Source organism: Acinonyx jubatus, chromosome C1 (assembly GCF_027475565.1).
Source record: "Acinonyx jubatus isolate Ajub_Pintada_27869175 chromosome C1, VMU_Ajub_asm_v1.0, whole genome shotgun sequence".
Taxonomy (NCBI): Eukaryota; Metazoa; Chordata; class Mammalia; order Carnivora; family Felidae; genus Acinonyx; species Acinonyx jubatus.
Window position 1 is genome coordinate 96,777,436 of NC_069381.1, and position 23,254 is coordinate 96,800,689.

At 45.6% G+C, this 23,254-nt stretch overlaps 1 protein-coding gene across 1 annotated transcript in view; it reads right to left on the reverse strand.

Moving 5' to 3' along the window:
* The window catches only part of TSPAN2 (tetraspanin 2), a 56,364-nt gene that overhangs the window by 15,883 nt on the left and 17,227 nt on the right, over positions 1 to 23,254 (reverse strand). The window contains exons 3-6 of the mRNA XM_027058277.2: positions 12,512 to 12,609; positions 11,152 to 11,226; positions 9,798 to 9,896; positions 8,468 to 8,539 (exon numbers count right to left, since the gene is read on the reverse strand). Coding sequence (XP_026914078.1) covers positions 8,468 to 8,539; positions 9,798 to 9,896; positions 11,152 to 11,226; positions 12,512 to 12,609 — 344 coding nt within the window. The remainder of the gene's footprint in view (positions 1 to 8,467; positions 8,540 to 9,797; positions 9,897 to 11,151; positions 11,227 to 12,511; positions 12,610 to 23,254) is intronic.

The following is a 23,254-nucleotide window of genomic DNA, read 5'->3' on the forward strand; positions in this document are numbered from 1 at the left end:
GTTTTACAATTTGTGGGGCTTAACACCAGGAAATTTAAAAATCAGCATGCTCCGCTCTGGGAGAGCCAGAGGGTGGTAGGAAACTCAGCTGCTATCCTTAAAGAGCCAGCATAACAAACAGGCCTGCGGAGATATAACACAGAAGCAGCAGTTTGAAAAGTGGCTGGGGTATATGGGAAGATTTATTTATTAACCGCAGAACATGTGCTGGAGGGGCAGGGGTCTTTAGGAGACTTTTCTAAGAACAAAAGAGCTTGTGGGCACCATTTCTCTCTCCCTGCTCTCCAGCCTAGACAGCTAGAGACCTGCGGGAACCAGTGAGAACACCTGCCACCTAGCTTGCTAACACCACATTGCCTGCCCCTGTGTTCTATGGATCTGGGTCCACTCCATCCAACCAGCCCCACTTGGCAGGAGTCCTTCCAGAATGGCTCCGGCCACATCTCACCCTGCAATCAGCCCAGGCAGGGACCCTGCCACTCCAAAGTGACATCTGCCCTGGGAAGAAGGGAAGATAACCATACACACCAGTTTCGCTGCAGCTCTAGTAGCTGAACCTTGTAAGTGGCAGTGCAGAGGGAGTGCCCTGACAATCGGTGCATCTATAGCTCCAGCAGATAGACTGGGGGCAGACATCTGATCTCACTACTGGCTCTGCCCACCGATAGAAACTTCTCAAAGAGAGCACAGGAAGAGAGTCCTGCAGTCTGGGGTCACTGCAGCCTCAGCAGATGGACTGGAGGCCCAAGCCACCAATGAAAGCCTCTCAGGGGACAGGGAAGAGACAGTGCCCTGCATTTTGGTATGACCCCAGCCCCAGCAGATGGGATGAGGGCAGACATCTGGTCTGACTGCTGATACTGCCTAACGACAAGCCCACTATGGCCCCAGACTGGCACAGGGACTAAACCCTGCCCACAACAGGCAAAGTGGACCACTGCAGTCACCTGGACTGAAGGTAAACAAGGCTCAGCCACAACAGTAGGGCCTGTGCAACTCACATAGAAGACACCCCTGAAGCTCCTGGTCCTGGGGAACAGGGGACATTGCACTGCAGGGTACCGTAAGACCTCTTCCTCATAGGTAACTACTTTCAAGAGCAGGAGACATAATTGACATTACGAATACACAGAAATACAGAGAATTAGACAACATGAGGAAACAGAGGAATATGTCCTAAATGAAAGAATAGGATAAAAACACAGCAAAACAACTAAATAAAACAGAGGTAAGCAATATTCCTGATGAAGAATTCAAAGCAATGGTCCTAAAGATATTCTTGACTGGACTTGAGAAAAGAGTGGAGGATCTCACTGAGACCTTCAACAAAGAGAAAATATAAAAAAGGACCAATCAAAGATGAAGAATTCAATAACTGAAATTAAAAATACACTAGAGGGAATCAATAGTAGATTAGAGAAACAGAAAAATGGATCAGGGAGCTGGAACACAGGGTAATGGAAAGCAACCACACTGAACAGCAAAAAGAAAAAAGAACAATAAAAAATGAGAATAGGTTAAGAGAACTCAATGACATATTCAAATGCAGTAACATTCACATTATAAGAATACCAGAGAAAAAAATAAAAAGGGGGTAGAAAATTTATTTGAAGAAATCATAGCTGAAAACCTCCCTAATCACCTGGGGAAAGAAACAAGCCCAAGTAGCAGAGAGAGCCCCTAACGAGATGAACCCACAAAGATACATCCCAGGACACACCAGGCAAAAGAAAAAAAAAATAGTGATAAAGAGAGAATTTTAAAAGTAGCAAGAGAAAAGTAAATAGTTACAGACAAGGTAAACCCATGGATTTTTCAGCAAAAACTTTGAGGGCCAGAAGGCCCCTATGATATAGTCAAAGTGCTGAAAGGAAAAAACCTGCAACTAAGAATATTCTATCCAGCAAGGCTAGCATCAGAATGGAAGGAGAGAGAAAGGGTTTCCCAGATAAAAAAAAGTTAAGGGAGTTCATTACCATTAAACCAGCCTTACAAGAAACATTAAAGGGACTTCTTTACATGGAAAGAAAAGGCCATAATCAGGAGTAAGAAAATTATGAAAGGAAAAGATTTCACAGGTAAATACAAATACAATAAAGGTTGTAGATTAATCACTTATAAAAGCAATACAGAGATTAAAGCACAAAAGCAGTAAAATCAATTATATCTATAAAAACCAGTCAAAGAATTAAAAAGTAAAAGAATATGAAGTATGACATCATTACATGAAATGGGGGGGGCAGTAAAAATTTAGTGCTTTTAGAATGGTTTCAAATTTAAGCAACCATCAGCTTAATATAGACTGCCATATGTATAAGATGTTGTATATGAGCCTAATAGTAACCACAATAGTAATCTAATAGTAACCACAAATAAGAAACCTGCAGTAATACATAAAAAATAAAGAGAAAAGAATCCAAGCATATCACTAAAGAAAGCCATCAAACCACAAGGGAAAAGAGCAAGAGAAGAAAGGAACAAAGAAAAGCAATGTAAAACAAGTAACAAAATGGCAATAAATACATACCTATCAATAACTACTTTGAATGTAAATGAACTAAATGCTCCAATCAAAAGACATAGGGTGACTGAATGGATAAAAAACAAGACCCATCTACATGCTGCCTAAAAAAGACTCACTTCAGACTTAAAGACACAGGCAGATTCAAAGTGAAGGGGTGGAAAAACCTTTACCATGCAAATGGAAACAAAAAGAAAGCAGAGGTAACAATACTTATATTGAACAAATAGACTTTAAAAGACAGACTATAATAAGAGACAGAGAAGATCACAACACAATGATAAAGGGAACAATCCATTAAGAAGATATAACTATTGTAAATATTTATGCACCCAAAAAGAAAGCACCTAAATGCATAAAGTAAATATTAGCACACATATGAAATTGATAGTCATACAATAATAGTAGGGGACTTTAACACCCCACTTACATCAATGCATAGATCATCCAGGCAGAAAATCAACAAGGAAATAGTGGCTTTGAATGATACATTGGACCAGATGGACTTAACTGATATATTCAGAACATTCAATCCAATAAGAGTGGAATACACGTTCTTTTCAAGTGCACATGGAACATTCTCTAGAATAGATCACATGTTAGGCCACAAAACACATCTCAATAAATTCAAAAAGACTGAAATCATATCATGGATATTTTCTGACCAGAACACTATGAAACTAGGTTTCAAAATCTTTAGGATGCAGCAAAAGCTATTCTAAGAGTGAAGATTATAGCAATACAGGACTACCTCAACAAGCAAGAAAAATCTCAAGCAACCTAAACTTACACTGAGAGGAGCTAGAAAAGAAAACAAACCAAGCAAAGCCAGTAGAGGAAGGAAATAATAAACATTAGAGGAGAAATACATGAAATAGAGACTAAAAAAATCAGTAAAACTTTAGCCAGACTCATCAAAAAAGAACTCAAATAAAATCAGAAACAAAGGAGGAGAAAAAACTGACACAACAGAAACACAATTATAAGAGAATATTATGAAAAATTACATGCCAACAAATTGGACAACCTAAAAGAAATGGATAAATTCCTAGAAACATATAAACTCCCACAATTGAATCAAGAAGAAATAAAAAATTTGAACAGACTAAATACTAAAAATGAAATTGAATCAGTAATAAAAAATTCCCAATAAACAAACATATGGGACCAGATAGCTTCACAGGTGAATTCTATCAATTGTTTAAAGAAGAGTTAACATTTATTCTTCCTAAGCTATTCCAAAAAATAGGAGAGGAAGGAAAGCTTCCAGATTCATTCTATAAGGCTAGCATTATCCTGATACCAAATCCAGACAAAGACACTACAAAATAAAAGAACTACAGGTCAATGTTTCTGTTGAACAAAGATGCAAAAATCCTCAACAAAATACTAGCAACAAAATCCAACAATACATTAAAAAAATCATTCACTATGATCAAGTGGGATTTATTCTTGTCATGCAAGAGTGGTTCAATATTTGCAAATCAATCAATGTGATACATCACATCAGTAAGAGAAAGGATAAAAACCATATGTCACCTCAATAGATGCAGAAAAAGCATTTGACAAGGTACAACATCCATTCATGATAAATACCCTCAACAAAGTAGGTTTAAAGGGAACATACCTCAACATAATAAAGTCCATATGTGAAAACTCCACAGCTAACATCATGCTCAATGGTGAAACTGAGAGCTTTTCCTCTGAGATCAGGAACGAGATAAGGATATCCACTCCTACCATTGTTTTCTTTTTTACCTACTCTCACCACTTTTATTCAACATAGTACTGGAAGTCTTAGCCACAGCAATTAGAAGACAAAAATATATAAAGGCATCTGAATTTGTCAGGAAGAAGTAAAACTTTCACTATTTACAGATGATGCAATACCATACACAGAAAACCCTGAAGGCTCCACTGGAAAACTACCAGAACGGATAAATGAATTCAGTAAGGTTGCAGGATACAAAGTCAATATATAGAAATCTGTTGCATTTATACACACTAATAATGAAGTAACAGAAGGATAAATTAAAAGAATCCCATTTACAATTGCACCCATAATAAAATACTTGGGAATAAACTTAACCAAGGAGGTGAAAAATCTATATTCCAAAAACTATATAACACCAATGAAATAAATACAAGATGACAAACAAATGAAAAGATACTCCATACTCATGGATTGGAAGAACAAATATTGCTAAAATGTCTATACTCTCCAAAGCAATCTACAGATTTAATACAATCCCTATCAAAATACCAACAGTATTTGTCACAGAACTAGAACAAATAATCCTGGAATTTGTAACCACAAAAGACCCTAAATAGCCTAAGCAATTTGAAGAAAGAATCCCAGATTTTAAGATACGCTCCAAAGCTGTAGGAATCAAAACAGTATGGTACTGGCACAATAACAGACACACAGATCAATGGAACGGAATAGAATCCAAAAATAAACCCACGCTTTTATGGTCAACTAATCTATGACAAAGGAGGCAAGGATACAAAATGGAAAAAAGACATCTCTTCAACAAACAGTGCTGGGAAAACTGGACAGCTACATTTTCAAAAGAATGGAATGGGGCCACTTTCTTACACCGCACACAAAAATAAACTCAAAATGGATTAAAGACTTAGTGAGACCTGAAAAATAAAATTCCAAGAAGAAAACACGGCAGGCATCTGTTTGACATTGGCTATAGAAACATTTTTCCAGATATTTCTCCTCTGGCAAGGGAAATAAAAGCAAAATTAAACTATGGAGACTACATCAAAATAAAAAGCTTCTGCACAGCAAAGAAAACAATCACAGAACGAAAAGGCAACTTACCAAATGGGAGGAGATATTTATAAATGACATAGTTGATAAAGGGTTAATACCTCAACTATATAAAGAACTTGGAGAACTCAACACCAAAAAACCCCAAATAATCCAATTAAAAAACGGGCAGAGGGCTTGAATAGACATTTCTCCAAAGAAGACATGCAAGAACTGAACATCACTCATCATCAGGGAGATGCAAATCACAACCACAATGAAATATCATCTTACATCTGTCAGAATGGCTAAAATCAAAAACACGAGAAACAAATGCTGATGAGGACGTGGAGAAAGAGAACGCTCACGCACTGTTGGTGGGAATGTAAGTTGGTGCAGCCACTGTGGAAACAATATGAAGTATTACCCTATAATCCAGTAATTCCACTATTGGATATTTACCCAAGGAAAACTAATTCAAGAAGATATATGCACCTCTATGTTTATTGCAGTATTACCTACAATAGCCAAGATATAGAAGGAGCCCAAGTGTCCATTGACAGATGAATGGATACAGAAGATGTGGTATAGATACACAATGGAATATTACTTGGCCATAAAAAAGAATGAAATCTTGCCATCTGCAACAATGTGGATGGACCTAGAGGGTATAATGCTAAGTGAAAAAGAGAAACACAGTCAGAGAAAGACAAATACCATACGCTTTCACTCATGTATGGAATTTAAGAAACAAAGCAGATGAGCAAGCAACAACAACAAAAAAAAGACAAAAACCAGACTCTTAAATACAGAGAACAAACTGGTGGTTGCCAGAGGGGAGGTGGGTAGGGAGATGGGCGAAATAGATAACAGGGATTAAGATGTACACTTGTTGAAATTTTTAAAAACCAACTTTTAAGTTTATTTATTTATTTTAAGAGAGAGACAGCACACCTAGGGGAGGGGCAGCTAGAGAGGGAGAGAGAGAATCCCCAGCAGGCTCCACACTGTCAGTGCAGAGCCAGAGGTGGGGCTCTAACTCACGAAACCGTGAGATCATGACCTGAGCTGAAAACAAGAGTCGGATGCTTAACTGACTGAACCACCCAGGTGCCCCTAGAATTTTTTTTAAATGTTTAAAATTTATTTTTAAGAGAGGGAGAAAGAGTGGGAGAAAAGAGCGAGCATGGGCAGGGAAAGGACAGAGAGAAAGAGGGAGACACAGAATCCGAAGCAGGTTCTAGGCTCTAAGTTGTCAGCACAGAGCCCGACACGGGGCTCGAACCCACGAACCGCAAAATCATGACCTGAGCTTAAGTCGGACGCTTAACCGACTAAACCACCCAGGTGCCCCAAGAGGTACACCTGTGACGAGCACCGAGTAATGCACAGAATTGCTGAATCATTATATTGTACACTTGAAACTAAGTGAAGACTGTTACGTTAATGATACTTGAACACCAACAAAAAAGAATCACACATCAGGAGGGTCTCCCGCAACCCGTCAATCGCATGCCTCTCTCACGCAGCCTTACTCTTGTACTACCGAGTGGTGGTGCCGGCTCCCCTGCGGGTCTCTCCGGCAGCCGCTGAGCACTTTGAGGGCAGTGGCTGTGCCTTGTTCATGTCCTCCAACTCAAAGGGAGTCACTAAGTGTCCAATGCAGGACTCAGGACACAGGCTGGAGCTAAGATCTCATCAGTCTCCTCACAGCTGCATGCTTAGAAGCATCCATGTCATTGTCCCCATATTCTCATATTTCTCCCCTAATGTCCCACATCGCATCTGTGCTTCCCCCACCCCCTTCGCTGAAACTGCAGAGCAAACATCATTAATGATTAAGACCAAATCCAACACATTATTTCCAGCCTTCATCGCCTTGTCTTCTTCCCAGCATTGAACTTTATGGACCAACCATCTCCTCCCTCGCTTCCCAGGCGCCACTGTCTTTGGACTCTCTCCAGTTCGACTCCTCCTTCACAGTCTTCTTCTGGCTTCTTGTCCTTTGCTTACCCTTAAATGACAGGGTTTTCAGCCCACCTCTGCCTTATTTCACACACTCTCCCTGGGTGAGGCCACTCCTACGGCTTCAGCTACCACCACTATGCTGGGATTCCTACACCCGTCTTCAGCTCAGATTACATGTAAGTCCCACAGGCACCTGAAGTGCAAACTTGGCCAAAACTGTCCCGGAATGTGCTCTTTTCCCTCCATGCACCTCTCACGGGGAGCAGAGTCTCCATCCACCCATTCTGCTCAAGCAGAAGTCTGAGGTCTTAGCTTCCTCCTCCCACTCCCCACTCACACACAAGAGATTGGCCAGGCCTGTTGATTCTACCCTCCGAACATCTCTGAATCAGCTGCCTCCTCTCCATCCCTACTGCTCATGACTTGCATTAGCTCCTCATCCTCTCTTACCAAGGTGACCACAAGTGGCACCTACGTGGCCTCCCTCCAACACTCCCCAACCTTCTATTCTACCTGTCACACCCAGCAGCCTGAGTACTGTTTCTACAATGCAAAACAGACTATGATAATCCTCTGCTAAAAGCAACACCTTTCCCAAACTTCCAGGTGTAAAATCACGCCTTTGTCTGCCTTGCCCAAGGATGTCCCTCACCATCCCCTCTGGACTCCCTACTGTCCTGCAGTCCTGGACTTCCCTACTGCCATGCCTCTGTTCCTGCTGCTTTATGGGCCCAGAATGACCTTCCTTTGTCAAAATGCAGCTCAAGGATCTCAACTTCTATGAAGCTTTCTGTGTCTACATTGTATTCTTTACAGGCTTCGCGCATACACCATCTCCCTTGACTAGTCTACAAGGCCACTGAGGCAGGAGCCATGTTTCATCTCAGAGTTTTCAGAACCTGGTACCTTCACTTGCTAAATGAAGCATTCATCAGTGACTTCCAGGGAGAGGTGGGTGGGGCAACGTTCTCAGGGTGCACACCTCTGGCCCTGGTGAGTTTAATTAATGCCATGGCATTTGCACCATTATGGGCAGGTCAGCTTACCATCATTTCCCAGGGGACCAGGAGACTAGGACTCAGCATTGCTTCATGTATTTTACATAGAATAAAGCTGAGGCTCAGAAGCCACTGGGAGATGGCCTTCTAGAATCATACCCAAGGGCAAGAGCCATCTTACAGTATAGATAGGATGGGAACCCTAGTAGAGAAGCTTACCTTGTGCCCTAGAAGTTCCTTTGGGCATGTGGGTTGGACCTGTTCAGAGCTTTCTTTTCCACAGCACTGAAACTAGAGAGTCAGAGAACAGCTTTTAGGGCACAGGAAGGAGGAGTGGGAGCTATAAGTCTGGGCATCACGGCGGAGGACTGGGGCACTGAGGCAGCAAAGCAGCTATGGGGCCAACCTCTGCAACCCAAACTGCCATTTCTAGGAAGATAGTGAAGAGTCACATAACCATGCTAGCAAAACAAGAAGAGAACTTTGGTAAAGTTGTCTGAGTTTTACGATGGGAAGTGACTCAAGGCAATCCAAACAAAGCAAGAAGCCAATGACAGTGTCTTGTGTAAATTGCTGTTTTTTAGACAGGAACTGGGTCCTTAGATTCTTTATTTCAGCCTGGGAGTAACTTACCCTGCTGAGTAGCTCAAGTTTTATGAGCTTCAGGAAGGGCTCATTAACTGGGGACAGCCTGGGGCAGAGAGGAGAAGTGGCCACAGTAAATAAACCCCAGGGGCTGAAAGGCCAGGGCATGAAGTCAGGCCAACAAATAGGTGTCCTGCCTTAGGGCTGGCTCTTCAAAGACAAAGGAGACTGTGTGTTGCTTGATGTCCCTGGGGCAGCTGAGGCTGAACAGGATAAATGGTTGGCACCTTCCAACCATTTCCTGTGACAAACAGGAATGGGGCTACCCGGAAGCAATTGGCCCAGGGGTTCAGAGATACTTCTCCATACGGCAGTGGTTAATAAATCAGGATGACTCTGACCTGGCCCATCATCCATAAGCCCTTGTTGGTTAGCTGTGTGCAGCCCTCAGCACTGCACTGACGGCACAGTCCCACAGAACGTTCTAGGATAAAGGGAGCATAGCTGTCTCCGTGCCCTTTTGTGTTACAAATGGGGGAGCTGAGTGATTATCAGGGAGGCAAGGAAGTGGCTCAAGTCGCAAAGAGGCTCAGTGGCAGAGCTGCAGCTAGAAAGAGCTTTCCTGACTTGAAGGTCATGGTCGCTTCTATTACACCACCATGCCACCTTCCGAGACAGCTTGGAACTGATTTGGGCTGCTTTCTGGGCGCTCTTCTTTGTGCTCTTTTGTCTCTCCGGGGCACATGCCCTGACTTCCTCTGGTGAACGCTGGGTGCCAGGTAGGCCCCTTACTCTTCTAGGTTCTACGCGTAATGCCAATGGCGGCTCCTGTGAGGGCTGAAATACAGCTGCGGCATGGCTTCACCAAAGTTATTCTGATCTTTAAGCCAAGTGAAGACAGAGGTCCTGACTAACGCATGGTCTTCAGAAGATATGATGTTAAAGAAGAAGCAAAGTTACTTACTGTTGAGTGGAAGGTAATGAGGGTCCCATTTCCCTTTCCCCTGTCTTTCAGGTAATCATTATAAGCCTCTTCATACATGGTCTGAACATGCCGTATAGCCTGAAAAAATACCAGGAAAACTGTGGGAAGTTCCAAACATTCTCCTTTCATCAAGGAAAACCCCCTCTTCCTTACCCTTGGAAAATACAGCCTGTCCCTGTGTTTATCTGTATTTTAAGTCAATTCTGCATTTACGGAATAGATTATAGATTCTGGAGTTTCACAGATACTTCTGGAGATGGGAGGATAGACTAACCAAGAATAACTTTCATAGACTAGAAAGATTTCTTTAAGTGGAGGTTCTCAAACCTGAATGGACATCAGCATCCACCGAGCCCCAGACTCTGGGGCCTCCCCAGGAGATTCTGACATACAGGGAGTGGGGACTTAGGCATTCTTGGTACCCCACTGGTTAAAAGTATTCAAGTCTATTCATTACATGGTTTGAAAGATGCTCATGACTGAGGAACGCTGTTTCAGCATATAAATATCGTAGAAAATGTAGAGAATGCTTTTTCTGATATAAAGGCATGTGATCTGACATCCATAAAGATCTCAAAAAGTCATTAGATCCAATTCCTCCAACCTGCAAATATAGCCAGCTACTTCAGAAACATTCCAAAGGAGGTGATATTTACTTATTCTACATGTTCACCATTTTTTTTACATCTAAAGTAAGTTCATAAACACAATATTGATAGCACATGAATTTACATGAAATACAGTACGTTTAAGACTCCATTCTTCCTCCTTTTCACTCCCCTCTTTCCCACAGTGTGTTTTAACCTTCTAAAAGGACATTTCCTCTGTGGGTTCTTCTGATAACCTATTTTGGACACCTATAGTTTGAGCACAAATCTAAAGAGACTGGCTTCACCAGCACACAGCAGGTCAGGCTTTAGTCTTCAAGGATGATGTGGCCTCTTTCCAGGCTGAGCCCTATGGACAAATATTAGTCCAACAAGGGATGAAAATGCATGTTCCTCTTGATCCCTCTTTCTCACGAATGCAATTTATCCCCTTTCCCCATTACAAATAGGATAATCTTAAGATAAATATCCTTTAAAAAATCATAGCCCCTTTCATAAATCTAATGAAAGCTATGAACTATCTCCTCAGAAAAATGTGTGCACATACGTATATACACCCGCATAGGTCTGCACGATATTTCCAGGTTAAGACATTTTGTGCCAATTTGAAACGTGGGGGTTATTTAGTTTTGTAATACCATTGTGGGTGTAATATTCTCATATCCTTTGCCATAAAGAGACCCTGTAACCATCATAAAAAGAAATTGCATGTAATTTCTACTTACTACACCCTTGCCTATAAAAGCAAATACTCCAGTGGTTACTTCAGCAGCAAAGATCACCAGTAGGCAGGTGAAGAACTATAGAGGAGAGAAAACATTCACTTCATTAACTCAATACCTTTTCAATGTATTCGGCCTCTTTAATTCTAGTTCCATTTGGAAAACATGAGGCAAGATTATTCGTTCGAATTGATCTAGTAGGAAGTATTTGTCCCCCCCTCCCCTGGAGCTTGGTTATGCGTTCATTTGCTCATTGATTCATTCAGTGATTGTTTATTGAGCATCTACTCTGCACCAGGCACTGTCCTTGGCACTGGGTATTCAATGGTGAATAAGGTAAGATCCCAACGTCTCTGCGATCATGGGCCTCATCTTGGAAAATGGTAAATATGATAAAGGAGTAAAGCACTAAAAAAAGGTGAGTTGGATAATTTCAGACACTGATAAAGAAATCCCACCATTCAGAACAGTGCCTGGCACCTATGCGCTGAATGAATTCTTGAACAAAAGAGATACTACGAAGATCTAAAACAAGGCCAGGAGATAGGGAGCAACTGGTGGGGCCTGGGGCCTGTGAGGGCTTCTCTGGGGAGTGGGGGTGGTGGTGAGGGATGGCCTCCCGGACAGATTTCTGTTCCGGTCTCTTGGGTCGGCTCTATGTTAAGAGATAAATGAGAGAGATGCTCAGCAACAGGGGAAAGACAGGCAGAATGCAGGACTGAGGAAATGAGTTAAGAGATTTTACACAGCAAGAGATCAGAAGCAGCAGGCACAGTTTAAAAATCAAAGATTGCAACGAGTAAGGAGAGACTGCCCTCTGAAATTGCTGTTTCTGACCCCTCATGGAGAAATACGAAATCCTTCTCTCTTCTGACCCCTCTTCCTTCTCCCCGTTTCTCTTAGGTCGCTCTGGCATTGGATGTGTATAGCAGTAACTGAAATTCATTCTTTTTTTTTTTTGACAGAGGCTGCTTGTTAAAATAATCCACAAGAGAGATGTTTGGCTAACTTATTGATCTCAAACAGCAATTCTTTTCTTGTAGATAACAGCACTTCCCTGGCTATAGGAATCTTAGCTGCCTCACTGGGAAGTACTTTTGAAAGAACAATCATAATTACCCCCTACAATTATTAGGCACCTTTCCTTCCAAAACATCTTCACACTAATGACCTCATTTTTTTTTTCATATTTTCCATATGAGGCAGGGACAAAGATAATATTATTCTTAAGCAAGAGATGGAGAAAACGGAGACTCAGGGGGAGGGAGCGAGTGCCAAGGTCTCAGTGGGCCCGAGGAGCTGGCGCTGGAGGCCCGATCTCCAGTGCCCTTCAGACCAGTCCCCTCCCACATGCCCCACTTACAGATCCGAGCACACATTGCGACTCCCGCATGGCTCCGCAGCATCCGAAGAAGCCCACAGCCATCATCAGGGCCCCTGCTCCAACCAGTACATACAGTCCTGCAGGGAAGAGGTCAGAGGGGACACTGAGCACCTAGCCTGCTTGCTCCCCTGCTGTGCCAGGTGTCCCTGCAGAGCAGAGCATGGCTGCTGACAGTATAATGGGGAGCACTTGCTGAATGCTTGCTGAGTGTGCACCTGACAGAACCCGCACCAGGGTCCTGGGAGGTAGGGGGTACGATCATCCCCGGTGGACAGAGAAAGCTGACACCTACAGAGGTGAAGGGACCTACTCACTGTCACTTGAGCGGCAGTGACCAGTCCAAATTCCACGGCTCATGCTCTTAATCCCCTCCAGGTGCCTCCTACATGCCGGGCACTTTACCTTTCAGATTTCTACCTTCCCTGGAAAGTGGGTATCACTATACTTTGCGGGAAAGTAGTACAGTGAGTCCAGGGGTGGTCAGGAGTCAGTGCTGGAGCTGGGACACAAACCCACACCTTTCCAGGAGACCCTTGGGCTGTCACGGCACTCTGGAATTAATAGCTGTCTTTATCACAGGAGAGGCTGCGAGGACAAAGTGTCTGGAAGGGAAAAGGGCTGATGGTCTGCCCAGGCACAGATGGGGAAGCAGGGACAGGGTGGGGCAGAACAGGGGGTCTTTGGTTACCAAGAGGGGCAGGAAGACACAGGAATAAGGCAGTCAAGTTTGGTTGAGAATCACCAACTGTAGAGGGCATCACCACGAACACTGGACACATGGGAGGTGGCAATGTTCCAAGAAAATAGCCAATGAGAGGAGGTGACAGGCTAATACACACCAAATACTATTCCTAATACCACAGTAGCTACATTTATTAAGGGCTTATTTTTTCCAGGCACTGTTTTAAGCACCTGGCACAGATTGATTAGTTTTATCTTCCTGAGGCAGGTACCATTATATCCATTTTCTAGAGAAACTAGTCCCCAAATGGTTAAGTGATTTGCTCAAGAAGATAGAGCTGGGATAAAAATACCCATGTGCCTCTAAAGCTAGCTCATCATGGTTAGCCTACCCTGCCCTGTCTCGTCGGTAATACCAGCAGCCTCATTGCTGGCGCTAATCCCACTTAGTCCTGAAGTCAAGCCACAGGAACCACTGTTCTCACAGAGAAAGAAAAGGACAGAAATGTTCTTGTTCGGAGACAAATAAAGCCAAGCCCTTTCTTATTTCCTTTTCTGATCCGGAGATAAGTCAGAACACAATGTGGGGGCCTGGCACTTGACTTGCTTAGAGTAATGCTAATTGTCCCTATTTTATTTTTTTGCATTGTATTCATCTGAGTCACCTGGAAACCACTCCCAGTCACCGAAAGGGTGGGAGCCAGCCGGTGTCCCACCCCCGTGGGGAAAGCGTGAGCCGGGTGCCTCCGGGGGGCCCCTCTCAGTGCTGACGGTTGTTTGTGGGCAGATCTGTCTGGTCCCTGACACAGACAGGGTGACACCCAGGCAGCTCCGCTTCCTGTAGCACCCCAGCTCTTCTCGGGGCCCCTGGGACGGGGAAGCCCTGCCGTGCTGCGGTCCTGTGGCAGGTTATTTATTTACTTCCTGCTACGCCAGATCTGCCACTCCCTCCCCTTCCCTTTTCGCTAAAAGAATTGACTTAGTGTGGAACGGACGTGGGAATGAGAAATGACACCATGTGAAAGACAATACTGTTGTTGGCTCCACTGCCTACACACCTTATTGCTTTAAAATTTTTATTTTTCAAAGCTCTTTCACTTTCATCCTCTTGCTGGTTTCTCAAACAAGCCCGTAAGGTAAGGCGAGTGTTCTATTTCTGTTTTGCCGACGGGGGTCAGAGAGGCAAGGTGGCTCCAGGCGGGACACCCGGGACTGGAGACCTGATCCCCACCCTACTGGAACAGGCTGCAGGAAGGCAGCAACACCGTACTCAGTTCCCTCACAGAAGATCTCATGGTTGGGCTACCTTAATATATTGATTTCCCATTTAAAATGTTCACTGTGGGGGCACCTGGGTGGTTCTGTCGGCTGAGCATCCTACTTGGGCTCAGGTCATGATCTCGAAGTTCGTGGGTTCGAGCCCCAGGTCTGCTGTCAGCACAGAGCCTGCTTTGGATCCTCTGTCCCCCTCTCTCCGCCCCGCCCCCCTTGAGCTCTCTCTCTCAAAACATAAATAAACATTAGAAAATGTTTTTAACAGTCATGGTCTCCCACTGCTACAAGATCTACTCTACAGGTTCCGCTTACAGTAACAGCCCAGGGACTGGGCTCACCTTGATCCTTATCTAGCCTACGCTCTGGCCACAGGGGAGTTTATCGTGATCTGACCCGGCCAGCTCTTTTCCATTTTGTGCTTTTGCAGGCTGTCCTATTTGTCTGTCTTCTGTAGATTTTAAGTCCACAAACAACCCTTATTCACCCTATCTAGACTACGCCGACACAAGGCGGGATTCTTGATCAGTGTTTGTTGGATGAGGGGATAAAGAAAGAACATATCAAATCTGAAGTTCTGGACTGGCTGCCTGCCATCGCCCATCTTTGCTTAGAGATACACGCTAGGAATACATCTCAACCAACCTCCAGGAAGCTGCCACAGGGTGGGCTCTCTCAAGGTCGGGCAGATGAGTGCATGGCTGCACGCTCTGAGAAAGGGTTCCTGAGAGTCTGGGATGTAGGAAAGAGGGGTGCCCCTGAGGAAGCGGGGGTGCAGTGGACAGAGGCACAGGGGCCTGAGGAGGACACAGTTGTTCCCCACTGCACACAGGCTCACTCGGTTCCTCGGGCAACAATCCTCTCCCTTCTGAAATAATACGAGCTCGCCAAGAAAATCTGCTGATTGGTATAGTAGTCCATTCTTAGGCTGTCAGAGTCTAGAGCTCAGAGCAAAAACACCCTGGAACTGACCCGGCAGCTCCAAATTCAGAGGCCTCTCCCCAGCAAACCTCAGTTTGTGTATGCGTGGGCCACATGACTCAGCCCAGTGCCAAATGAGCACTGCTCGTTGGAGCTTAAGGGAAAATCAGACGAATTCCTTAGGCCCCTGGAAAGCAGTTCCCAGTCTGGTTGTAAAACTGCACACCATAAGGCCACCTGTGGCTTCCAAGGACACCTTATCCTTTTTCTGATCTGGCCCTCAAAAAATAGCTGTTGGCCACCTGGGTGGCTCAGTGGGTTGAGCATCCAACTTTGGCTCAGGTCACGATCTCAAAGTTTGTGAGTCCGAGCCCCGCATCAGGCTCTGTGCTGACAGCTTGGAGCCTGGAGCCTGCTTCGGATTCTGTGTCTCCCTCTCCCTCTGCCCCTCCTCTGCTCATGCCTGGTCTCTTTTTCTCTCCCTCTCAAAAAATAAACATTAAAAAAATAGCTGTTGAATGAATACATTACTTGACAGTCACATTTGAATTCCAAGATGGTTTCTGTAGAACCCTTTCCCTCTCAGGCGGCTGGTGTGACAAGTGTATTACCGATTTCTTAAAATCCCCTATGCCTTCCAAGTCCTATTTCCCTCGATTTGAGAAAAAAAAAAAAGAGTAAACACCTTGAAAACGCATTTTTATCATTAATAGCTGGGCCTTGTGATGCAAGTGATCTTCAGGTGACACACTATCACCAAATCCCTGACGATTCCATCGCTCGTTTCTTACATTCCAGATTCTTCTTTTTAAGCCAGAAGCACCATTTAGTTAACATGGAAAGGAGGCAGCAACCTCCAAAAAGCCTTGTGGGCATCAACTCATTTCAAAACGGCTTCCCCTTTTAGGGACTGGAGAGTGGCCTGGTCATCAATTATAGTGGCTTTCTGGCAGCAGATGGTTTTACACACTCGGCTAATGACCATTTGTCGTCTGGAATATTGGATGGGAGTTGGCTTATGGGGACAGTAAAGACTAGGGTTCTATCTAAATAACAACAGCTATCGGTTATCGAGTTGTGCTCTAAGTAGCGTGACATGTATTAGTCATGGAGTCATTCAGGGCTAGAGTAACAGGTGCCACTTCCTGGAACCTCAGCCCGCTCTGTGCGGACTCTGCACTGTGACCTTGACAGGCATCATCTCGGGAACCTGCCGCCTGACAAGCCTCAATGCTGTCAACTCTTCTCTCACTGACTACCAGCACCTAAACCATTCCTTTCTCTCTCTTTCCTTCTCTTTTCGTCCCATGGAATCATGCGTCCCGTGGGCTGTGGGCCGGCTCCTTCCTTGACTGAGGAACACGGTAACCTACCTACACAAAACAACAAAGCTACACGACAGGTACTGCGTGTAAGCACGCTCACGTGTTAAATCATCTCATGCTATGACGTCTGTGGTGCTGGTACTCCCATTTCACAGCTGGGGAATCGGAGACACAGACAGTTTAAGTCACTTCCCTGCGACTGCACAGCTCATGGACGGTGCAAAACTGGAACTGAACTAGGGAGTCTATTCCAAAGGGCACCCCCCCCCCCAACTCCTACAGGGCAATTCTGGTAGGAATGCAGGAGAACAAAGGCTCACAGCTGGAAGTCTGTTAACTTTGTAACTTATAAATGTCAGGAGGGTTCTTTCTTCTTCCTTGAGAGAAGGGCTTGAGGAGTCTCTAGTGGATGATGTCTGGGTTTTCCTCTGAAAATACAGGGCTGGGAGCCAGAGACCCATGCCTGTCAACTGAGCTTTAGGTACCTCCCCTTAGTCCTCAGTTTTGTCATCTGCAGTATGCATAACAATCTAACTTGTAAAAAAGGCTTCGGGGAAATTGTCTCAACAACGTGAGCTACGGCACATCTCTTCTGCAGCCACTATGACCGTCATGTACAACTGAAAACCAAGAAGTGAAAAAAAAAAATATTAGTGGGGTGAGTCAGAGTTTTGAGAAAAGGCAGGCCGGCTTCTCAGCGTTCAGCACTGCGTCCAGCCCGCAATCAGAGCCAGGCTCCCGGACTCTGAATTCAACAGGGAGACACAGCTGTAGGCAGTCAGCCTGTGACCCCGAAGGGCCAAAGGACTGCTGTTTGTGTGGGCAGCCCCTTTGTGGAGAAAACCTGCCAACGTCCTCTGCTCACGGGACACGACTTCAGGCTCTCCAGCACATGCCATCTGTCCAGGCTTCCAAGGGCTTAGGGGAGGCCTCCCTGCCCCCCCAAGAAGCCCCCTGCGGTATCTGCCCCTCTACGAGGCAGCCCTAGAGACAGACTGACAGGAAGTCAGAGGGGCAGATGGGTAGAGTTTGGAAGACACGGGGGTGGGAGAGCTTCCCCTTGGAGCTCACTGAGAGAGACTACAGTGGAGAGAGTGCAGGAAGCCCCAAGCCACCCAAGCCTCTCTTGCCAGGCTCTCCTTTGTCCATGTTAGCACTCAGGGGACACAAACTTCCTGCGTCAGCCTCCAGACCCCGGCCTGGACTCAGAGGACATGGAGAAGGGGCAGCAGGAGACAGTCTGACCACCCTCACGCCCTGCCCTCAGCGCCAGCTCCCCCCAGGGCTTGCAGCTGGATTCTTTCCACCCTGTCCCCAGCTCACATCAGGGTAGATCTTCATCACAGGAAGGGAGCCTCTTTCCATCACAAGGAGAAAGAACTAAGGATCCCAGACAGGAAAGCATCCCCCCCAAAGATGGAAGAAGTTCTCCTACAAAGCGTGGCAGTCATTTGCCCAGAAGCAGGCAGCTAGACCACGTGTCCTCCCGAGGTCCCTGTCAGAGGGGACAGACTCTAGGCTGTGAGGCCCTGTTTCTTTCAGAACCACTTGAATGTGCCAAGCCCATTCACTGACGCTCTTTAACAAAGGGGTGATAAGAGTTTGGTGGGCTGATTGCTCTGGAACTTACTCTGCAAAGAAAACACACAGATTAGTGACTAGGTACCCTGTGACATGAAGTGAGATTTTCCAAAAGCTGGGCCTGCTTCTTTTTTAAAGTCCTATTACCTCACACTGTTTGCTATGCAAGTCCATAAATGGTGTCTGGGTGTATTTTTCTCCTCATTTGATTGCCAGAGAGCAGGTATCTTTCCGATTTGCAAAATTATTTATTGAGGAAGGAAGTTATCACCTTCTATAAACGTGGGTTATATTGCTTCACTTAGAAGGAATACTTAAAGTGAAGAAAAGATCTCTGGCTTCACAGGACTTTTTATTGTTGCCTCTAACCAGAGAAGCAGCTTGGGGAAACAAACAAGGAGACCTGGGTTGTGGGCTGGGCCCCATCACGAAGAGCTGGAAAACCATGGCTGACTGCCAACCCCTGCTGCTCTACCCACTGGTTTCTAGTTTCTTGATAACACATTTCGCTGAACTTCAAGCACTGACCGTGAGCGTTTCACCAGCCACTCAAGGGAAGACACAGGGAAGGGAAGTGTGGCTGAGGAAGAACTAAGGGTGGGCAGACCCACATCCATGCCCCAGGCCACTAAAAACACACAAGATGGACCTCAGGCCCAGTTTATAGCCTGTTGTTTTCCCTAACCTGAATTCACTTCCTCCTCTCTCTGTGAGAGACAATCACCTTCTCTGCTCAGTCCCTGTGGTCTGCCTCACCTCAACCTCTAAGGCAGGCATGAAGCCCAGGCCTCGGCCAAAAAGCCCATTCCAGTAACTGGTGTGGGAACAGGCACTGGACCCAAGATTGCCAGTAAGAGTGAGGCTCAGGACTTTGGTTGGAGCTGCTGGAATGAAAGAAGTATGTACCTCCGTTGCCAGTGTTGCTCGGGAGATGGCACCTGGAGCTGGGAGCAGCCATGTTGTCACGTCTAATGGGAACCCGCCCAAGAATGGAGCCAAAGGGGAGCAGGGCTAAGAGATGGGTACAGGCTGGGCTCCGACCGCACCACCTGCACCCCCGAGATGAGTACTGATCCTGGACTTTTCAGTTTTGTGAGTCAAGAAATTTCTGTTTTGCTCAAGACAGTGGGAGTCAAGTTTCTGTGACTGGATTTGAAAAGGGTCCTGACAGATATGTCCATAAAGATACGACATTTCTTGCATCTTGAGCAGTTCATTTTGCTTTCGTTTCAAAAATAGGATCAGGAATGTCTGTATGGAGCCTCTTCACCCTCTTACTCAGCACAGGAAATCTCCTGAATTGATAATCACTCCATTATGATTTTTGCCACATTCGTGGTTAAATACTGATGTAGAGGAAAGCTCACTTCTATCTGTGGAAATCTGCTCAGCTTCTTTGGTTTACAAAATCATTAAAAAGGTTCTCTTCTGTTGGCCCCAAATGTACACCTGTGAAATTGCTATCAGCACTTTGTTTCCGGGACAACATACACAGGCTGCTCCCCGAGACTGGCTTTCACCTCAGGTCCACATCCCTCCCCCTCTCTCTGAGCAAGATCCCTTCCTTCTGCAACTCAAGTTTCCACTGAAAATCATTAATTATTACTTCTAGGCTTGACTCTTCTATCACTGATATCTTTTGTCATTTTGATTCTTTCTATTCCTGACTTTAATAATGTTTAATAATAACGTTTAATAACATTTCTTATCTGCCTGTCTCTTTCTTCACAGTCCCTACTATTGACAACCCCCAAGGGTTATGTCCTATGTCTGCCTATGTCAATAACCTAGCATGGGCTATCTCCCTTCTCATTCTGCCGCTGCCAGAATAATCTCTTTAAAATGAACTGCCAGGGTACCTGGGTGGCTCAGTTGGTGGAGCGTCCAGCTCTTGATCTCGGCTCAGGGCATTATCTCACAGTTCATGGGCTTGAGACCCGTGCTGGGCTCTGCGCATGGAGTCTGCTTGGGATTCTTTCCCTCCCTCTCTGCCCCTCCCCTGCTTGTGCTCTCTCTCTCTCTCTCTCTCAAGATAAATAAACTTAAAAACAAACGCAGCGCTGATCATGCCTCCCCCAAATCCTGAATTATTCCTCTACTGCTTACCAAATTAACAAGTTTTGACATTCAGGGTCCTCTGTGATTGTCCTCCTCCCTCTCTGGCACTTCTTTTTTTGTTTGTTTGTTTAACGTTTATTTATTTATTTTGAGGGGGGGAGAGAGAGCAAGCGCATGAGCAGGGGAGGGGCAGAGAGAGAATCCCAAGAAGGCTCCTCACTGTCAGTGCAGAGCCCATCGTGGGGCTCAATCTCACAGACCATGAGAACATAACTGGAGCTGAAATCAAGATTCAGATGCTTAACCCACCGAGTGACCCAGGCGCCCCCTCCCTGGCCCTTCGAGTCCTACTTCCCACCTTGCCCCAACCTGTTACACTCCAACCAGAGTTCTCTGCCCAGCCTGGGTTCACTGGTCACTGTCCTGTGGACATGCCTTGTGCAGTCTTGCCCTACAACCTTCACCGTCCTCATTTTGCTTCCACTTACTGATTACAGTCTGGTCTTTCAAACCTACATCAGATCCTTGCCTCACCAGTTTAGAATGCCCCCTGATTCACCCACTGCAAATACCACTTAGCTGGCATTTACGTGCTAGTTTCCATTAGAATTTGAGTTGTTAACTCCGTGAGTCTTTTCGAATAGGTTGCAAAGATACGTGGGAGAAAGTACAGCGTTCTCATCCTTTTTTGTGTGACTCCAGTGCCCACGACTCTACAGTCTACATGGATGCTGGGTGATGCATCCATGAATAGGTTATATTTTTTTCCCAAATGGAGAAACCTCTAAAAAAATGGAAAGAATAGAGGCACCCCTGCTTGAATGAATACCTATGTTTGCATAAACCCACAGTTGATGAAATCCCCAAATTAAAACAGCCAGGAAGAGATCACTAGATAACCAGACGCTTATCATCATTGAAAGGGAGACAGCTTTTCGTACATGTGTTTCACATAACCCAGGCCTTCGTGACCTTTTAAAATGGGTTTTCTTCACTGGTGCTGAAAATTTCCAGTTCAAGCTCAGAAACTGCAGTATAGAGATATACATCTGTCAACCTCAAACTTGGTGAGGAGGTGGGTAGGTGGCTGGGCATTAGGCAGTTACTTATTGCCAAACACCTTGAAGGAGAAGGTCTGCCTGTAAGTGAACTGGTTGATGTTTCCCATGTTTTGGTTCTAGCAAAGGGCGGGCTCCCCTCAGCTTCCACTTGAAGGCAGAAATGCAGCTTTTGATGGAAAGTCTTGAGAGTCCCTCCCGAGGAAGAGGGGATAAATAGGGTGCCAGTGCGAAGCCAACAGCATGTGAAGAGAAGACAGACTGAATGTTAATAACCCTGAACCACTGCATGCCTGGATTTCAGGAGCAAAAGATTTCCGCTGTTTTATTGGGACGGATGTCATGTTACGCCATCAGGTAACTACTGGCTTCAGAGTAGGAAGAGAAAATATTGTTGACCCTGGGCATCAGCTATAGTTGGTTGGAGGGGCTAGGTTAGGAAGACTGTGGTAAGAGAGCAGCCGGAACAATTAGCCATCACTTCCCCAGAAGAGGGAAATGATGGGTAACTGCTTGCCTTATGTTTGCCAGTGCTAATTCCGAGTCATGAGTAAAGCTCTCCCCAACTCATTCAGTCTGTCTGAAACCCACCTGTCTTCCAAGGCCTCGTTCAAGCCCCCCTCCACCTGAGACTGTCCTACCGGCCCCTAGTGCTTTCTCTCACTTCTTCTTCTTCTCCTCCTTTTTTAATGTAAGCTCTAGGCCCAACGTGGAGCACACACTCATGAGCCTGAGATCAAGAGTAGCATGTTCTTCTGACTGGGTCGGCCAGGTGGCTATTAGAAGTGTCTCCTAAATCTGTGACGCTGATTTCATGTGACTGCTAAAGTCACAGGCACATACACCACCACTGTTCGCACACAATCTTTTCTCTTTTTTTCGTCTTTTTTGTTTTAGTAGGCTCTATGCCCAATATGGGGTTTGAACCCATGACCCCGAGATCAAGGGTTGCATGCTCCCCCCACTGAGCCAGCCAGGCGCCCCTTCTACTTCCAAATTCAGTGGTTATGCTTGTGCCACTCGTCAGTTTGCTTGTGATTGTTGTCTGCTGTTTATTACTGCACACATGCAAGAATCCCAGGACAACAGGATCAAACCACGCTGGCTAATCCAGCGGGTGCTGAGGTGTGACTATGCTGAACCCAGTCAGACATCGCGGGGAACAAGTATGAAATAAGCAGGTCCTGGACTACCAGCAGCATATGGGGGTTGGGGAGGGGGGGGGGGCAGGGAGATTCATTCCTTCTGCTCCCCTCCCCTGACTGTTTCTGCGCATCCCCGGGGAGGTGGCGCAGGACAAGGACAGGCCGAACTTTGTCTTGGGGCACTGGGGCCTGCCCTGGGATGGAGACGAGGTTTTCAGAGCCAGGAGTGCCTCAAGGAGAAATATGTTAAATGTGCGTGCTGGCTCTGGACGGGTGTGCACTCCCTGGAAACCACGTGAGTGGAAAAGAGCATTTCGGTGCTAAGCACGATGGCAGATTCCTCCGCTCCGTCCTTGGCACAAAACTCTGCCTTTGGCCAAGGGTCAGAGGCCCTCCGGGGAGCCTGGGCCCCTTCCCAAGCCCAGGGTGCCTCCCCATTAGTCAGAGAGCCAGTCACAGTAGTTCCCTTCTCGGCCGTGATTGGCTTAGGCTGGAACACACGGTACAGTCCTGGCCAATAAGCTGCGAGGAGAGGTCTGCTGGGGGTCTTCTGACAAAGGTGGCATTCATCCCTGAAAGGGGCCACGCGAGGTGAAACTTCTTTTTTTTTCTCTTTTGGAGGTTGCTGTATGAGGACATGAGACGTGGAGCCACAACGGCTGTCTTTTAAACCCGAGGGGA